At 37.3% G+C, this 19,593-nt stretch overlaps 1 protein-coding gene across 1 annotated transcript in view; it reads right to left on the bottom strand.

Moving 5' to 3' along the window:
• The window catches only part of FIGN (fidgetin, microtubule severing factor), a 4,199-nt gene extending 2,894 nt beyond the window's left edge, over positions 1 to 1,305 (bottom strand). The window contains exons 1-2 of the mRNA XM_029084143.1: positions 1,203 to 1,305; positions 1 to 755 (exon numbers count right to left, since the gene is read on the bottom strand). The exon at positions 1 to 755 is cut by the window's left edge and continues 2,894 nt beyond it. Coding sequence (XP_028939976.1) covers positions 1 to 755; positions 1,203 to 1,305 — 858 coding nt within the window. The remainder of the gene's footprint in view (positions 756 to 1,202) is intronic.
• Positions 1,306 to 19,593: the final 18,288 nt, after the last annotated feature.

The raw sequence follows: 19,593 nt of genomic DNA, 5'->3' as shown, positions 1-19,593 counted from the left end.
CCCGGGGCCAACAGCGGTTTGAGGAGGATAGCTGGCGGAAGGGTAGCTGTAACTGGGGAGGTTAGAGGTCCCGTTGTAGCCGGGGACGAGGGCTGGTGGCGGCGGTGGCGGCGGGGGCTGTAAAAGTCCCGAGCTATGTAGAGGGGATGGATGAGGGGATGGAAGTGCAGGTGCTGGCTGGCCACTGTAACTGGTATGCAAGTACGAGCCATTGTATCCTGCGGCGTATTCCTGAGATGGGAGCCCTGAATGAAGACTGGGAACGGTGTGACTTCCGCAGGTGCTGCTGGAGTAACTGGGTTCAGCCAGGTTACTGGCCACCCCAGGAGAGCTCCCAATGCTGGCTGAGACATCTGAGGGAGGGAGGGCTGCACTTACCCCAGCTTTGCTGGCGGTGATAACGTCTGGGACGCAGTTCATGGGATATACACTCTCTGAGTTCAGTGACGGCTGCCAGGGCTCGCTTTCATTCTTCCGGCCGTTCACCAGCCCCGAGGGAGCTTCAGAGTAATTGCTGAGAATTGGTCGCTCAGCCGGGCCTTCCAAAATACCGGAGTATTTTTCTGCATACTTTTTCAGAAGATTGGAGGCAGTCAGAGCCGAGATGTCGTCGTTGGCCCAGGCATACTGGTATGTACGCTGCAGGTGCCCCCGGTAGGCTTCCACCTTATGGGCAGGGGACCGAGTGGTTGAAGTGATATCAAAGTGCTGTTCTGGCCACTGGGCATGCTCCGGCGTCCACTGCATCTTCAAGCCTAGGGCAGCAGCAAAGAAACAAAGTTAACAGCAAGCTTAGCCTTTTTCAGATGGTTTTAAATTAGTTCTCAAATATACTGTCTGTGAACTTCTTCAGCTCTCTGAAACACTGTACTTAACACCACAAATCCTTAAGGAAAGAAAATGCAAAGCATATACTTATGAAACAGTGTAAACTGCTTGGTTTATTGTGGACACATACACACAGAGCCACATTTTTTGTCAAATCAGTAGGGGATTATTTGTTGGTTTAAAAAAATATAGGTAACGCCAGATTTCTCAAAGTAATTAAATAAAACTCAGTACGTTTTAAATACTCTGAGTGGAGATTTATTGTTAACATACAAGGCATCCAACTGCTCTGTCCTCTCTCATCACTGTTTCAGTTTTATATTTTAACCAATATAAAAATACAAGACACAGCTGACAGATCACATCTAGGATACCTCTCTTATTTGGTACTGAACACCTAGTTAGCACAGTATAATGCACCCTGCGCAGAACAATATGACACAGACATAGCAGGTCATTCCATAATCCAACTCTCATCTAAAGTGGTCGACGACAGTTTCAAATCTGCTTCGTGGAGTGCAGCAAAGCAATCTCCCAGGCAGCGCTCCGTCGCTTTCATCACACAAAGCCTACAACTCGGTATGAATTACAACTGCCTCCTTTCTGCCTCTCAGTTCTGTTGTTGAGGCTCTGGAAAAAAAACCAAGCATGACTTGTCTGTCGGTCTCCTTGCTTGCTCTCTCTTCCGCCCCTGCCTCACAGCCCCCAGGGTACAAAGAAAGAGGGCTTAAAAAAAAAAAAAAAAAAAAAATTAAGCCAAGTCCCTAAAAGTTCTGTGGCTTCCCCAACTTTCCCCAGCTGGCTAACCAAAAAATCCCCTATCAATTAAAAAAAAAAAAAAAAGAAAAAAAAAGAGAAAAAACAAAATAAAAATATCAAATGTCATTTTAAAGCAATTAATCTTGTAAATAATGTGATGTGAATTATCCCCCCTCCTCGTAATCCACTGCACACAGTAAAAGCAATTTACAAGCGTTAAGATGACCCCCTTCAACTTGTACCTATGCATGGTAAACACAGTGCTGATTTTTGTACAGCTGTATCAAATAGACCTCCTTAATCTTTCTCGTATTACCAAAAGTGATTTTTGCAAACTGTCTTGTGCCCTCTGGCACAGATTCCCCGATAAGGAGGAGGCCGAGGCGAAATGAAGCATCTGTGGCACTAGCTCCCCTCTGAATTACTGCAGTCTGTTTTGACAGCTTCTACCCCCTCCTGTTTTTCTCCCCAAACCCTTTAGCTCTTCCTTGCCTGCCTCTGGCATCTGACATGGCCAGCTTAGCCTCGCTGAGCTAAACCTAACACAGCACACAGTTTGGTAACAGAATGGCATGTTTATTCCCTTCTGACTTCCTCTTCCTTGTTTGCAAAACCACTGCACCAGACACTGGAAGTTAATTAGCAGGATGATGCTGTGCTAATTGTGTTAATTTACAAGGTTTTAGTCAAAGAGAATCATGCCAGGGCTGGCACTGCTGTCATGCTTCAGACTTAATGATTAAGAAACACTGAAAACAAGGTGGGAAGGATTGCAGTAATTACACAATAAATGAATAAAGCAACAGATTCATTTGCAATTAAATTTTATTGCAATTGTACTCATTTGCATTTGCATTATTCAATTTGATTTTTGGATTCAGGTATTTTCAAATCACCAAATCATTTAAATTTAGACTGAAAACTGCAAAGTACATCTGAGCCTTATATTTTATTAGTACAAGTACTGAAAATCTCAGTCCACATGAGCATTCCATTGATTACTTGGGGATTTTTTTTTCTCCTGAGGGTTCTCTTTCTCTCTCATTTTTCAAACACTTTGACAAAATGTCTGTTAACAATTATACAGTTATCCTATAGAAGTTAATTCAGAGAAGTGCTTTTGACAAATGCAGCTTTGAGACTGAGTTTTTGGCAGATTTATTTCTCTCATTTAGCATTAATATAATCTTTTTTGCTAATTGTTTCTGATGTTTCAGCCACTGCCTTTCAGAGGGGGTAAATATATCATGAAATTTGGTGAAATTATAGAAACCATACTCATATGAAAAAAATGCAATTTTAATGAGAAACTACCAGAAGCTTTTCAGAAATCTTACTTTGTTAAATTCATCTGGAAATCTGCAGAGCAAATCACCAAGAGCCATTTGCAAGTAATCAGTATCTAAAATTCTTCCAGTATCATGGGATTCACTTCGAGCTTTTTTAAAAGCAAATAATATTAATGTTCCTGTAATGTAGGACTGTCTAACGGACATACAAGTTCATTACCCTTATTAAAAAAAAAAAAAAAAAGCAAACCAAACACAACCTATCTGTGTTCTGTGATATTGGGCTTATAAGGTTACCAAAACACCAAAAGCTTCTGTTACAGACATGCAGAAGAACTTGAATGGATTGATGCTTCACCAGATACTGATGAATGGATGCCATGAGAAAGCCTCTCCTCTCATTTTCCAAGAATGCATTAAAGCAGCAGTGAAACTTTTGAAAAAGAAGGCAAAAAAGGCACTAGTGGAGCAGAGAATCTGAATGGGTTACTACCTGTACTGTAGTTAATGAATATGCTTTTGGCACATTGTCTTTAGTGGCTTGTAAAAGGAAGACTATTCAATTTAAAGAGATAAAAGTATGCATTAGGTCAGAGCGCAATGACATATATCATACACCACCCACTTAGCAAGCTTTTCAAAATACCTTTCACAAATACTTTAAAAATTTCATCAATTGGCCTTTTTGATTTAGAATGGATTATGTGCTTTTAAAACAAAATAATTCTATTTCTAGTCACAGTGGGGAGATGTATTTAGATGGTGTAAAAATTCAATTCTTTGAATTTTATTTGTCTAGATTAATTTACTTTTTTCCCTACTATGAGGCTGTAAAAGAATGTCAGAAAATCTGAATTATCTGTTATAAGAGGAGGGGGGAAATCACATCATCAGCATTCTTTATTTGGAATAATTGCTAGACAGACCAGTAGTTTCACATTGTCATGCTATCTTTGGATATGCTCGCTGCACAATAATTGAAAGTTTATTTATTGATGCATATTAAATACCAATGCATTTAACAAAAGCTGTAAAGGCAGGATTAGGCTTTGATTAGATAAGCTTAAGAGAACAGGACTGTTCTCATCCCATGAAACATGAGCATTTATTCCAGCACATTGCAATCATTAGTGTTATTTGGAAGCATAGGTTAATAGTTAACCATAAGCATATTTTTTGCATTAGTATGCCGTGAAGAAATCTGTATTTACATGGAGTCCACTGGAATGGTCTGGACTGGGAAGCACAAATAGCCATTTCCTCAATTTGATATTAATTGAAAAAGCAGCAAATATTTGATAGGTTAGACTTTATTTGCTAATAGTTCAATAATTGTTTGACAAAAGTCAAATGCCTGATTTGTGAGAAAAAAAAAAAAGTTGTAGTTTCTTTTAATTATTCACTTTCCCCCTATACCCCAATTGCTTAATGTTTGCAGCCACTTCCTCTCCATATTTTAAATTGTATTTTATTAGCTGTATTTTGCTTGAACTGATACACCTTCCTGCATTTCTTTTGTTAGGAATCCAAATGCTGATATAAACATCTAAAATCAGGTAAATAAGGGCATATTTAGAGGTTCCATTTTTTTTACTGTAATTTAAACTCTGACATAAGGTCCTGCAGATAGTGTATTTGCTTAACAACTTAGAGAAAATCCAGAAGCAATGCAAGGCTGAATGTATTTTTAAAAAAAAAATCTTTGCTAATTTAGGAATCCTCTGAGCGATCGACATTTTTGAACTGTGTAAACTGTGCTGGTATGGGCTGTAAAAGGCAAAAGGGAAGGATTCTGTTCTTTAAGTACAGGTATGTACTTATCAGAGAATTGCTTTTAAGATAAATTTAATACATTATATAGGAGAGGCAGTGTTGGCTTTTTCAGCAGCATCTATTTTTCCTGGTCCTGACAGCCCTGCTATACATTCTTCCTCCATAATTCTTTCAGTTGGATCTATCTGAATTACATGTAAAGTAATTATAGTCAACAATTTCATTATTCAATGTGAACCAAGTGTTTGACCATTTTTTTCCCTTCTAGTCTTGTGCACTTACCCTGAAAATGTAAAATCTAATATATAATACTTCATGAGCTTCACAGACAATAATTCCATACGGCAGAAATTCACTTACATATTCAGATTTCTGAATTAAAATAAACAAAACCAACAAACAAAAAAGAATGCCAGAGTTAGGAAAAAATAATGTTGTAATCTGAACACAAAAAGGAACAAGCAATATTCTACACATCCTGGATGTCCAGTGGGGCCTGATCCTGATGGGAGCTTGAGTGTCTTTCTGCATACAAAGAACCCTCCTCCGCTGGTACCCTCCGTATCAGGTCAAACTGCTCAGCCCCTTACAGGATTACATCTGTTACAGAAGATAAAAATAAATAACTAGCCTTTCCTCAGTCTACATAGAAGGGTTTCTGTTGAAAACAGGCATGGAAAAGTCCAGAAACATTAGCTAGGACCACACTAGGTGAAAACACAACAAAGGATTTACAGTGTCCCACAGACAAGCCCAAACCATGAAAATCACCTTCCAACTAACCAACATGGTTAACAACGATCTGCTTTAGACAAAGGACACTGGGATTTTAGTAAACTTCTAATCTATTTACATCTCTAATAAAATAATAAAGCTAAAATTAAATCAGATGCAACTCTGGTTTTCTGAAGATACCAGCAGAGGTTGCATTGCACTTTCAGAGACACTGTGGAACAATACCTAAATGACATGGGGGTACTGTGCATAAGGACCTAGAAACAGGGCAGCACACCAATCTTTCCAAGCAACTACTAAAGTTTCAGTCTGTGTCAGGGACCTCCAACCGTTCCTTCAACATACTTGAGGGAAAATAAAATAATTCTTCTCCTGTTAAGGTCTCCCTATTCCTGCCTTGTTCATTCCTGCAGTGCTTTAGGTCCTGTCTAGCACAGGTCTGCAGGTTCATTTGTAAACATCACTAGCTCAAGCAGGTTCTTAACTTTAGGTACATGGTTAAATATGATCTCAGCAACTGCTTAATGTGCTGCTGTAAAGTCTGATGTTAACTGTCCACAACAGACTTGTGGGAGCACACTCTTGCAAGGTAGGAAACAACTCCAAAACCACAGCTCTGAGTACCACCAACCCTCTTTCCTCCAGACTTGCAAATAGATGTGAACTTCATCACTTTGGATTGCTTACACATTTAGCCAATGACTCCAAAAGCTGCCTTTGCCCACTGAACTGTTACTTTCACCCCTGTCTCCAATTATTCAAGACATTGGGTATTTACACAGTGGACCATAATGATTTTAGCCAAGGGATTGCTTCTTGTGGACATGCAGAGATCAGCTCTGCCAAAACAGCTTTTGCCTAAAAAATGACTTCACTGAGAATGTGCCAGGACTCCTCAAACCTCACACTTCAGTGAGAGTCAAGGATGTTGAGGATCAGGCCTTAAATCCACATTTAAATATGGGACAGGGCTGAATAAACGAATTATGCCATAACTGCTGTTGAAGATGTAGGACACCCAACTCCCTGGGTTTGTATTAAATCTGATAATATTTTGTAAGACTGTATACTGTCATATGTCCCATAATAATAAAAATTATTTCAAGATAAACCATTTCTTTTACACTGCATTTTTTATTAATAATAATTTCATCTGTTTGAAGATAGTGCAACTGATCTCTCTTAATTGGAAACAGGAGGGATTTTGAAGAGTGGATTGAGCTAATTATGTTTTGCTGGGGGGAAAAAAAATAAAAAAATTAAAAAAAAAAAAAGGGAGAGAAAATGATTCCCATATTTATTTTCTGATTACTCAGTGAAGACCTCTGCTCCAGTCCATGAGGAACCCTTTGACGTCAAAGGATTCAGTGGGAAGAAGAGCCTCCAACTGAACTGCCCAGCCATATAGGCCCAACTTTAGAAGCTTTTTTCAGTAAGTGGCATCCACAAAGTCCTGAAAACAGGTCTGGAAAGTGCTCTCAGCATTTCCTTGGTAGGGGTCTGTTCTTCCTCTTATTATATATAGCCTATGCATGCCACACACATCAGTAGGAGCAAACTGTTGGCAGGGTGTTTACAATATGATTCCCATCTAACTGGGCTAGTGAAAACATTTCAATCTTTAAAACAAAACACTTAATTCAGAAGTAATACTGAGGATCACATATATGTCAACAGCACTTAAAGATAAAAGCAATAAGAAAAATGCAACTTATTTTAGGAGAGCCTGGACCAGATAAAAATGAAATTCCAGACACAGTCTCAAACTAATACATCCCAATTATCTAATTTAAATACTGTCAAATGATTATTCTTTTTAAATCACACTTTCACACCTCACAACAGCAAATTGCAATATGTTTACAGCAAATGAGTTCTTTCCCTCTGAGCCCCCTCCCTGCCATTTACATAAAGCAGTGCCTTTGATAGTCACAAAGACATTTCTGGCTAAATGGCCTTTAGGGGATCCATCAGCTTCAAAGGCCTTAAGAAACAGAAATAAGGAGAAATAATAGTCAAGCAAGCAAAGGGAAATTAGGTGCAGAGATGGCACTATCATATTTTCACAGCAGAAGCAGGTTGGATCCACAGGCCAGCCAAGCAGCAGCCCACAGATGTGGGTGATAGGGACTGTAGCTGTTACTCATGCACCACACAGGACCTCCCAGGATGCTGCCCACCTCAGAGGTATTGGTTTCTCTGCAGCAGCGGTCATTAAGCACAAAAACATTCTTGGCTTAGGGCTCATCCATGCAGTGAAATGACATTGATGCACTATCATTGCACACTAAAAGTAAAACTATTTATGCATGCATGTGTCAGAACACTCCTATACAGAGAATTGGTCATATTTGTGATCAGTTGTAGCTTATTTTCAAAATATTTTACTATGTCAGTTTGCCCTCACTGTACTCATTTGCTCATAACACTTTTCTAAACCAGCTAGAAAACACACTAAGACAATAATTGCAATGAGTTTTCTTTTAACCTATTATGACGCTTCCTCTTTCCAGACTTTACATTTTGAAGCTGTTTCTGTCAAATACCTCTGAACAGTATCATGCTATCAAAGAAGCTACCATATTTTTGTCAATGCCAAATAAATAAGACCATAGTAATTTCAGAGAGAATGCTCAGAAGAAGAGTAACTGTAGACAAAAATAAGCACAACTTATTTTAAAAAGTCACTCTTTTTGTAGTCCACTGAACACACACTTATAGCTATAATGTATCTTTAAAAGATTTAATATACCACAATGTGCAATTTATGCCTATATAAACATGAGAATCAATATAACGACTTCACGGTATCTCTAGTGATTCTGAGAATTAAAATATTCACATGATAAAATATAGTCATAAATGAATATGGGGCTTGGCCACTTGGCACAAGTAATTATGCATATTTGCAAATGCAAAATAGTATAGATCTGGAGCATGATTCTGCTCCCACTGAGGTGCTCACTTCACGTCCCAAATAAACCTAACAGAAGCTTTTAAAAGTAGCAAAATGCATACTCTGTTTTTAAGCAGAAAATACCAGAAGCCGCCTTTTCCTTGGTTCCTCTTCAAGTGGAGTTTGAGGCATATTTACCTTGAAAGTGCATAATACAAATCCTTAAAAGCAGAGCAGATGATACACACTCACTTCTTACGTGATCAACTGCAGCACATGGAACACAGAACCCTGAACTTATTTTTTAGCAAGTGAGAGGCAAAAGGAATGAATTTTCAGCACTAGGGATACTCATATGGAACAACCAGATCCTGACTTAAACTCATCCAGGAAAAAAAAAATCTGAAAAGTGTAATTTTCAAATATTGGATTCTATTATTTTTTCCATTTATGTTGCTAATCATAATTCAGTAAATTTTTTCCTTTTACAGGAATTTTTTTCATTCACACTTAGAATTATTGCTTGGCTCCTCACTGTAAATAAAACATTTTTAAAACGTTTTTCTCATGTATCTTAAATCCATTAAGATAATTTCCTTCTTAAGCTCACTTCCTTTTGCCAAATGAAGATCATCAGGACATACCACATGTGTCCATAGGGAGAGCAGAGCTAATGAATATGTATGCTTTATGTCACAACAGAGCACTCCCCTTGTTCTGCAGTATCGACCTTCTCTTATGTGAGTAAATAACAGGTGAGCACTTGTACATGAGGATAAATGGGGTTAAAACTGCCATAAAGGGACATACCTTATTTGAGTAAAGTGGGTGCACAATAAATAGAGATTTAAGTGATACTGAATTATTTTTTATATCATGCTGTTTCAAAATGTTAGAAAATAATCTTGCTCTAAAACACATAACCAAGATACGTAGCAAGAGTTATTTAAGTATATATTTTCCTCTAATTAACAGCAGCAGCACTCTGTATATTCTATTACATTATATTTGTATATATTTTTTCAGTCATCATACTTTTAAGAAAAAAAAAGTATGTATGTATTTCATAGCTTCATGTATAGCAAGAGAAGGTTAATTCCTGAGATTTATCTAACCAGCCCTATTCGCCTTACAAATATGAAGGCAAAGATCAATTTCAGTAAGTTTCAAATAACCCTAGTCAGGTTTGACCCAATACACTCAACAACAAGAGTGAAAAAGCAAATTTATATGGGACAATAATACAATACTCCCATCTGCAACCAGGAGTACTTCTTTCCTTTTAAAGCACTTATTCCAAAACCTATCAACATAGGAAAGGTATGAACAATTGCTTTACTGAAATTAGAGTACCTCTGCTAGTTAGCTAAATGAGAACAAATACTGATTAAATGTATATAGAAGTAAGCTGATACTCAATAAAAAAAAATCCTTCTTACAATGACTTCACAGTGCATAAAGCTTTTGCAAAATTTGTTTATGTTATGTATGCATTTTGCTTTTTGGCAATCTGCACATTAATTTTTAATGAAATAGTAAAGAGATGTTGCATCTCACACTTCGATAAAAATATTCTATAGCCAGGACTGGGTGACATAGTGCATTAATTCAGTGTCCTTCACTCCTGGGACCTGCGTATAATTTAGTCCAGCCTGAAGAAAATAACTTTGATCTGAAGGCTGTGGAAAAAGCTACATATGAAATGAGTTTTGGTGGGTTTAGTGTTGTTTCTTATATATGAGACGACATATGAAGATAAACTGCTTTAGAATGCTCCTGACGTGGCTCAGGATTAAGAGGAGGGAGCTCTTAGCAGAGCTCATCCACTCTCTCCCTTTTCCCCATCATACACATTTCTCTTTACTATAAGCATCAGAGTGGTTAGCACCAGCATATGCTGTCTTTCCAAAGAGAATATCCGATGTAAACGGACTGTACCATCAACCAGTATACTTATTTAGTCTCTTAATTAAAAAACCCCAACAACGTCTATATTTCAGCATGAGAGATGATCTTGTAAGAAGGGATGATGTTATCACAGGGAACCCAAGATTTCCTCCCCAAGGTAGGGAACACCTTAGCTAAGTCATCAGAACTGTACTAATCACGCGCTCAGGGAAAACAGAGCTCCAGCACAGCTCCTTCCCATGCTTGGCTGCAGGAGCAGCTGACCCTTCCTTTCCTTCCTGCTCTCCCCAAAGCAGAGAAACAAGATTAAAAGCAGAAGCATAACCAAAGAACTGACATCCTAGAAACACTAAGCTGAGCTAAATCTTTTCCCCACTTAAACCTTTCAATTACTGTATTCCACAAATTCCGAAGATTCTTTCTTGCTCATTCAACAAAACGTATCTGAATTATCTACTGAAAAATGGAATATAGCCTATTTTTTGCATGCTCATGGTTTGGGACTTACTGTATTGTTTCCTGAGCATTTGAAAGGAACTATATAGCTTGTTTAGTTAGCTTGACAAATTGTCCATGGGATGAGAGGAGGAGGAAGAGGGAATTTTCTACAGACAAATATAGAAATCTATCTCTATGTATATGCATATGCTTTATATATTTTACACATACACTTGCACCAGAGAGAGAATGTCTTAACTGAGAAATTAACTCTGTGTATGCTGATATTTTTGCAATATTCCGTGAGAAAGTGGGAAGCAAAAAAACTTCATGTTGTATGTTGATTCTCCTTTCTCAAAAAGAGTAAAGTTCATCCTGCAACAGGAAAAGTTGAGCCGTGTCCTGAAACACACAGCATGTCATTGAAAGGATACACAGGCATTTCAAGGGGCAGAAGAAAATAATGTGCTGGCTTTAAAAACAGAAAGAAATTATAGAGCCCAGCTAATAAAATGTCACATTCCTTTACAACTGTCACACAAATTCAGCCTTTTCTGTAGACAGCCTTCAAGAGACAACAAAAATCTAAACCATGCGATAATCATACCAATAACTAGCTGAGCACTGTTGATAGCTTAAACAACAATAAACTGTGTTATTTTTCCTGTAATTTCATCCATAGTGTTATTGCATATGTAGTCAACTAATGATGAAATAGTTTTAAAGTCTGCTTCAGGGTACAGAAGTCAAGCTCCACTGATTAGCATCTCAAAGCGCACTACAGGCACACATTTGTATATCTGACTAAGAGCATTTGTATTTGTAAGATGTTTAAAAAAAAATGCACTATTTTACTCGATGTTTGATAATGCACACTGATGAAAGTCCTTTCTCTCAATAAATATACAATATATCACAGTTAATTGTATGAATTTCAAATATAATGTAGAAAGGTAACGTCACAATGAGACCCAGAAAGGATTTTCTGCAATGCCTAGACCCCAAGGTTCTTGGGCTTGATTCTCCTGTCACTTTGGTCTGAAGTCACAAGAACCACTGAAGTTTACAGTTTATTGTGGAGAAGATAAATGCACCCCACTTCATTTTTTACTTGATGATTTTCTTTTTAGGAAACAATTATTCAGCAGTTAATTACACAAATGATATTTTGTTCATCAGCATTTGGGTTTTGTGTCACATGTTTAATAAAAACAGGAAATATTTCATTAAAATCTAGACAGAGACTTCTGATATTTGCTGCTCTAGCTCAGTTTCTGTCTTATTTCCTATGCCTAATTAGGCAACTTTCGAACTTTATGGAATGTGAACCTTCATAAAATTCACTGTAAATTGACTGGACAGAAGTCTGATTTCAGACACAATCTGAGACTCCTGCCCAACATCCCACCTTCAACAGCACTGCACCTGCCATGTACGTCCCTCTTTTGTCATTTCTCCAGTCAGAATTTATTACAAGGTTTTAGTTATAAAACTCTCCAGCAAATTTTGTGTTAAATAGTATTATGAAAGCACATCCACATGAATTTAGTATCAAAAATGCTATACACTATCAACAGGAACATTAGGTTTTTAATAAATACTCAGCAACTATCAGCTTAAATTCTTTTTTTCTGTTAACACTTCTCTTTTCATCCAGAATGTGTGAGTAACATACAGGTATGACTTAAAAGAAAACTTAACATTAATAAAGTAAAACACACTGAGCATCAAAAATTTAGTTCATAAACTAACAAACATTCTCTGAAGTATTTGATACCAGTAGTACAAATTTATTAAGCTTCATAGAAGTTTAAAAAAATAAAACAGGCTGAATTATGAGGTACTGGGAAAGCTGTGAGAGTTTTGTGATTGCAACTAAAAGATTTACAGATCTTATAGATCTGTAAAAGATTTACAGATAACAATTGAAAGGTGCATTACACTAATCAGAGGAATGCATAACCTCTGCAAAGCAGGTAGGAGTGAATCATTTTAATTTTCTCTCTTCTTATGGCTTTACATTCTTATGCAAGGGAAGCAGAGGAAACCTAAATATGACCCTATTTAGATATATTAACTGAAAAGCCATTGTAGAATTTTTAAGCAAACAGGATTGTGCTTCCAATGCTGCCCATCTAGTTTTCCAATGTGTTAAATTGGACGGCTACTTGGACAGCTCTCTGTTCATTACTGAACTGTGGAAAGGAAACACAGAGGTGTTTTCTTTTTAAACCATCTAATGCCTTGTAGCCAGATTCCAAAGCATCAAGCAGAGATTTTTTTTTTTTTTTTTTTTTTTTTTTTGCTAGACAAGCTGTCGTAATTGAAATGAAGTCTAATCAGACTCATTACTGTTTTCAGCAATTTGCACCACCAAAGATGCTTATTAGGTAACAGTGTTTAATAAACCACTCTTTAGAAAACTACCAGTAATGAGCTCTTAACAGCCAATCTTTAGCGTGAATGTAATGTGAAAAGTGTTCCTAGCGCTGAATAGATTTTCACATTTAGTAGTGTCATAATTAAGCTCGAGGAATTGGTAGCTGTGATGATAGATTTACTGCAATATAGACTTTTTTTCCCCCTGAAAATATATTTGAAAATACTTGAGGTTCAATAATATTTCCAGAGCAAATATTAAAACTGCTTAAAAGACTGTGCTAGACTGGATTAGCTCTGTAAATGGTACTTAATCAGACAGTATTTCCGAATGCACAGGGTACTGTAAGTTAGGCATCATCTACAAGGCACGCACAAAGTTAATTTCACCTAGCTTTGTTTGACTACTCTCCCATCACTTAAGAATTTCCAGTCATTAATATATAAATAATAAACATTGTTGTCACCAGCTGAATGATAATGAACAAAAATGGCCAATAAAAAGAGATACTCGAAGAAACACTTGTCAGTTCTCCTTCCACAGTAACAGCTGAAAATGCTTCAGAAAAAAATAAAGCAAATTTCTTGGTTTCAAAATAATATTATGGATGAAATATATACATATATATTTATACATACACACACACATAGAACTAATGCTCTTTTTCCTACACATTTCACATATCATCAACTCCTAGTACTTAGCACCAAAAAACCCAAGTTCCTATTGTAAAGAAGACCACAGTTCTGGAAATGTAATGTTGTGACATATATTATTCATAAAATACAGACATCAGCAAGAGATAAGTTTTCATCAGTAAAAAGTTCAATTTAACTAGATTCACACCTCACTGTACTAGTCATATCAATACTAGTACCTAGCAAATGCTGAAAGAGGCAAAAAAGAAAATAAATCGCATGTATAAGCTCTAGCTAATTAAATATCCAGAGCCAATCTTGAGGAATAGCCACTGTTCTCTCACAAGATTGATTTAGGCCTGACATAATATTTAAAGTTATCAATAAGAAATGACCAAGACCACTCTTTCTTCTCCCACTAGGAGAGATACACAGGGATGCAAATGTTGTTTTGCTTACTAGAAATTCTGCTGGAGAACGTTGTGTCGGCGGCCAAGACTTTGGAAAGAAGTGCATAAAGAGGAGTAATCAATAATGAAACCACCAACAAAATGATGAAGACTAATTCTCTTGAACAGAGATTTTTATATCAGAATTCCTTGTTAAGATGTTAAGAAGAGTTCCTTTACTGAATGAGTGCCCTCATTACATTTTTCGTATACCCTAACACCCAAACTTCAGTAATCCTAAATGCAGCTCTAAGCCTCTGTATCCGTTTGCAGCTTTCTGAATCAATAGGACTATGAGAACTGAGACTACCAAATTAACATCAGCTTCATTTGATTTTGCAGTATGTGCTTCTTTGCACTACAAAGTGGAAAAAGGAAGAAAACAAAACCCCAACCTCATACCCAGCACTCATTCCCAGATGGGGTTTTGTAGCTTTCAGATCAGAGTATCTTCCAGTTTCTTAAGTCTGAACTGAATTTGTACTCATATCTGACACTTTTAGTGCTGCTGCTTACCCTATCATTCAATTCCAAACTCTGCACCTCTAAGTCACATACTTAGCTTCTGCTCTCTGTAAAACAACATAACAGTAGAAAATGTAAAATAAAATAACAGATACTCCACAGCTGCTTTGGACTGCCTCCTCTTGTACTTCTGAATAATGCATTAAACTTCACATCTTTTGTGAGTGACAACTCGATGCTCTAAGATACATAATATGCATTTTGTACTGTTGATTTTATTAAGCGCAGATGCTCTGAAGCACCAATTGCTCATCAATAAGTCCTTCAATGCCATACATTATGATATTGTTAGTAGATTAAAACTGAGGTGGACAGAAATATAGCATCCACAGGAGGTATCTTAGGCATCATTATAAAACCATGGTTACCACCCTTTCTTATTTCTAATGTAAAATTAAAGCAGATAGGAACTTTCAGTGTATTCTTTCTGTATCCTAACACTACCACAAAAAAACCCCCAAAAACCCCCAAAAAACCCCACCAAAAAAACAAACCCACAACCCAACACTTTTCAGCCTCAGATCCATCAGTATTTTACCAAGCCTACAAAACACCAGTCTGCTCACCTAAGATGCTGACCCCAAACAATGCCTGACTTTCAATAGAAATTGAGACTCTTCCTTCTGATGTCTCTAAGCTTGCTTAGCCTGATCCCAAAAACCTTCTTTATCAGACCCTTAGAGGAGTTTCCATGGAAGAACCAGGACCTATCAAATTGTACACTACTTGCAGGCTGCTACCCTAAGATGGAGAGTCATATATACAGGAGTATGGACTAGCATAAAAAACTGCAAAAATGTAGGAAGTCAAAGAAGGAGGTGAAGCTACAGGGGCAGGTTAAACTCAACTCAGAATTTGCCCCAAGACACAGTGAATTGGTGAGAAGGAGCAATAGTTTCCTGAAAATAAATAAATAATAATAAAAAAAGACAGCGAGAAGAACCTAAGGACCTATTTTGAAGTTAAGGTGCTGCCATCAGCCACTGCCTCCAAGGTGTCAGAGGGTGAAGACTCTCCACAGGGGCACAGCCAAGCAGGAGAAAACAGCTCTAGTGGTAATGTTTGCTCTTATTGAAACCTAAGGTGAGCCCTGAACAGGCTTGTCTTGGCACAGCTCCACCAAAAGACAGCGTAAATAGCAGAAACTGGAGTGCACATGAAATCTATTGCACTTTCTGGAGCAGCACAGACATTATTTTCTTCCCCATCAGTGAAGTTCCAGTATTATAGCCCAACTTCTCCCAGTCAGGACTCAGCATCAATCATAGTTTGCCCTTCAACAAAAGGTACCATAAACAATCCATAGGGTGCCTTTGAGTACAGAACACCAGAGATTTCTCTCTTCTCTTGTTTATGGCAATTTCTGTGGAGTAGAGAGCAGCTTAGATGAAATACCATATCAAATTGTTTCACTTGGTATTCTGCATTGTTTATTCATTGGCTTTTTTTTAAAAAAAAAAACCCTCCCAAAAAAACCAAAAATAAACTTAATTGTTCCAAACAGAAATAACCACTTGTCCAAACAATGGCACACATACCACCTCTGTGGACTGACGAGGTTACTGTTCTATTATGACACTTTTACAAAGGCTACATAATAGATGAGTTGTAGCAGATGAGAGTATTTGTCCAACAGAACCGTGATCCTTTGTATTATGCCAGACAATATTCCCCACACTTCAGATTAGTTTAAACACACAGACCTGCCTAGTAGGTCTTTAAAGGTAGAGCAGTCTAATACACAACTTCCCTGACTGAAATTGCTTATGGAAATATATTCTTATAAAATGAAGGAGGCAAAAGGAAGAACACCAGGTCCTATATAATACTGTTATATGTTTGTCTAGGGGATGTGGGTTAATAAAGAAAATGCAGGTGTGAGTGAGGAAAACATCCATGGATTTTGGAGGGATTGGGGTGAGCACAGCAGAATGTAGTAGTCCTTGACTTCTACTTTATTTTTCATAGAGTCTGTTTTCTGCTTTTCTACCATAGATCTTCCTATTTCTTTTAACATAACTCTGTATCTTTGTCATTAAACAATCAAGTTCTAATAAAAACCATGATGCAAACAGCCAGTTGTATAATGAAAAACAACACAGGGCTGAAGGGGGGTGCCTGCCTGATCTCAGCAGCAGATTAGTTTATGCCCTGCAGCATGAGATAGGAAATATGTTCCTCACTATTCCAATTTTGATTCTGTATTTTTATTTTATATGGATTTTTAAAGAGATACAATATATAGCTTTGGTTCAGAGAATATCTCTCTCTCTATATATATATGTATAACTACATATATAAACACATATATTTATTTGCCCTCCCAGAAAAGGGATGATGTTTGTCTCTAGCAATGGCATAGTGTCTAGTCTGGAATCTAGGAGACAGAAAAAGCACACAACCAGAAAAAACATGTTGCGGACTATCGCAATACAAACTAGATCAACATCAGTCCCAAATACATGTCCTTTTGAGAAATTTTAAGTGACCCTTTTTTCAGCAACCATCCCATTGCACTGCAGCATACTGCAAGATTATTTCTGCCTAGAGAACAACATAATTTTATTCATAAAAAAAGTAAAACCCATTCAGTTAATTGCTTTTTATATTCAATAAATGTTAACAGTTTATTCACTGGCAGCAAGCCAGCAGATCTCATCCAACAGACACAGATATTTTAGATGTATCTTTCCTCCTGTATCTGACATATATGATCTCCTTCTATCCTTTCCCCTCCCCAGTTCTTTATATATATTTCTGCACCATCCTTTATTGCAAAGTTAAAGCTGCACCAAATCAAGAGCAGTAGTGCTAAAGGGTGGTCAGAAAATAGGATAGCAAAAGTTTTTGAAGTTAACAAAGCAGCATCCCGTTCCTACCACCTATCAAGCATCTTTCCGGTTTCTTCATGTACTGAATGCCAGGTTAGGTGATTGCCACTCACTTTAGGAATTCAACTCACAGCCCTTCAACATGCTCACCCCCAAAGCCTTGTGAAATTTGTGCCTGTATCAGCGCACTCACTGAGTGGCAAGTGAATACCTAACCCAATATAACAGTATATGGGGTTAGCTGTTCTGAAGATATATCTGAGAAGAAAGGGTAAAATAGACAGTAAGAACAAGGAAATCACATTCGTAAGGACTTTAGAAACTTTAGTCCATGAAAGACAGGAAAATGAGGCAGAACTGCTATACTCAAACCTTTACTGAGTACTTTCTAAGGCTAATGAAGGCTTTAAGTTTGTCCATGGCCTTACTTAAAGTTTTTGTTACTTGATTTTTATTTTTTTTTTAACTTCACATTGTTTTCATTAGGCATATAATTATTTAGGCATGTTATGATACAAAGATCTTGCACCACCTTTTCAAGAATCCATCCAAAACATTTTAAATAAATATCCCACATTAATGAAAAACGCCTTGGGCTGTATCTGTATTCATGTCTTGTTCATTCTATATATTAAACAGAGAGTTTGCCATGACTGAACTAAAAGTTACTTGATAACAAATGGTTAGAGGGCACAGGCTGATATTTAAGAGGTAAGGTTGCACCAAGGTAGCTTTGATGGGCCATTTTGTATTGAGGATAACCAGAAATGACATTTCTTAAAAAGGTCTGGATTGCTAAAGAGGAGGAATGCCCTAAATGCATCAGTGAAAACTGCTGCTGAGCATGACTGCTTTTTTTAATATTTTGACTGTTTTCAAAGGAAGAACAGTCATGCTACAAATGTTTTTTCAATAAATCTCTGGCAAGTACTGGCCACTTCCAAGATCAGTTACACAGCATACTCTTAAAATGATTAAACTGTCTTTCACAGCACTTTAAATGATAGACTGCTCAGAATAAGCACTAGTGCCCCACAAATTAGGAATTGTAGCAGTAGATGATAAGCTAGAATGAGCTCTGAGCCATTTTAGGACACACCTCACCCTCATTACGGGGCTGCCCCTCTTGGAAGAATTCTTTTCCTTGTGTAAGGTCATTCATCTGGATTAAAATATCTCACTGTCATGTTACCTCTTTATAATACCTCACATACTTGGGTATGGAAATGCTGGTTACAGGATGAACAATGAGCTTACTTTTATATGTACTGCATAAAGATATTGTCTATGTAATTTAGTTGAAAAAGAAAATTTAATCTACCTTTCTGGGACAGCTCTATCTAAAGCCACAAGTTGCTAAGACAGAGAATTTAAATTGAACAGTTCCCCTGCTCCGTTCTTCAAGTTGTTTCTAGTGTCTGTAATTTAGGCCTGTGTATTGCTAACATGCATGTGGACATCTCGCTAGTCATACAAATAAAACTGCAGAATTAGGTAGTGGTGTAATTTGTAGCATCCAATTCTTTCTCCCACTTCCCTTTCCCAATGCTCCTTGAAGAGACTGTGATTTATGTTGGCAGCAGATTGTGCCACTGTTACTCACAGAAACACCCTTTGCCTGCAATTTCTTTGAAATTAGTGTCAAAAATTAAGCTTCCTAGCAATCACCAAGGATAGGGATATACCACACCAACCCCTCCACCACCCACATGCAGGGGGGGAGTATGATTGTGTTGCTGGGATAGGAAATTGGGCAGGTGACCAAATAGTTAATTATGCTTATCCTTTCATCCTTCAAACTGACAGAGACTTCTTCAAATTCTCAGAATTCTTTTTACAGAATCTCCATTTGACAATTTCTAAACGTGCCCCAATGTGTTCACCAAGTTCATCTCTATTAACAGAAAATGAAACTGAAATAAAGAGGCATTCTTTGTCTTGACTGCAGGCATTTCAGATTTCATGGCAGCCCGTGTCTGCCCAGTGCCTTTCACATGGAAGAGATAATGTATGTGAAGGAAAACAAAATTGCAGGTTTAGTAATGTCAAAATCTGATCTATGCCAAAATAGAGATGTCAACAATAGCAGAATAAGTGACAAGTGTTAAATTACCCAAAGAAGTAAATTCTGTAATTATTTACCT

This window comes from Antrostomus carolinensis, unplaced genomic scaffold, assembly GCF_000700745.2.
Source record: "Antrostomus carolinensis isolate BGI_N321 unplaced genomic scaffold, ASM70074v2 scaffold9933, whole genome shotgun sequence".
Lineage (NCBI taxonomy): Eukaryota > Metazoa > Chordata > Aves > Caprimulgiformes > Caprimulgidae > Antrostomus > Antrostomus carolinensis.
The sequence above is the reverse complement of the archived record's forward strand: the minus strand, read 5'-3'. Positions and strand labels throughout refer to the sequence as shown.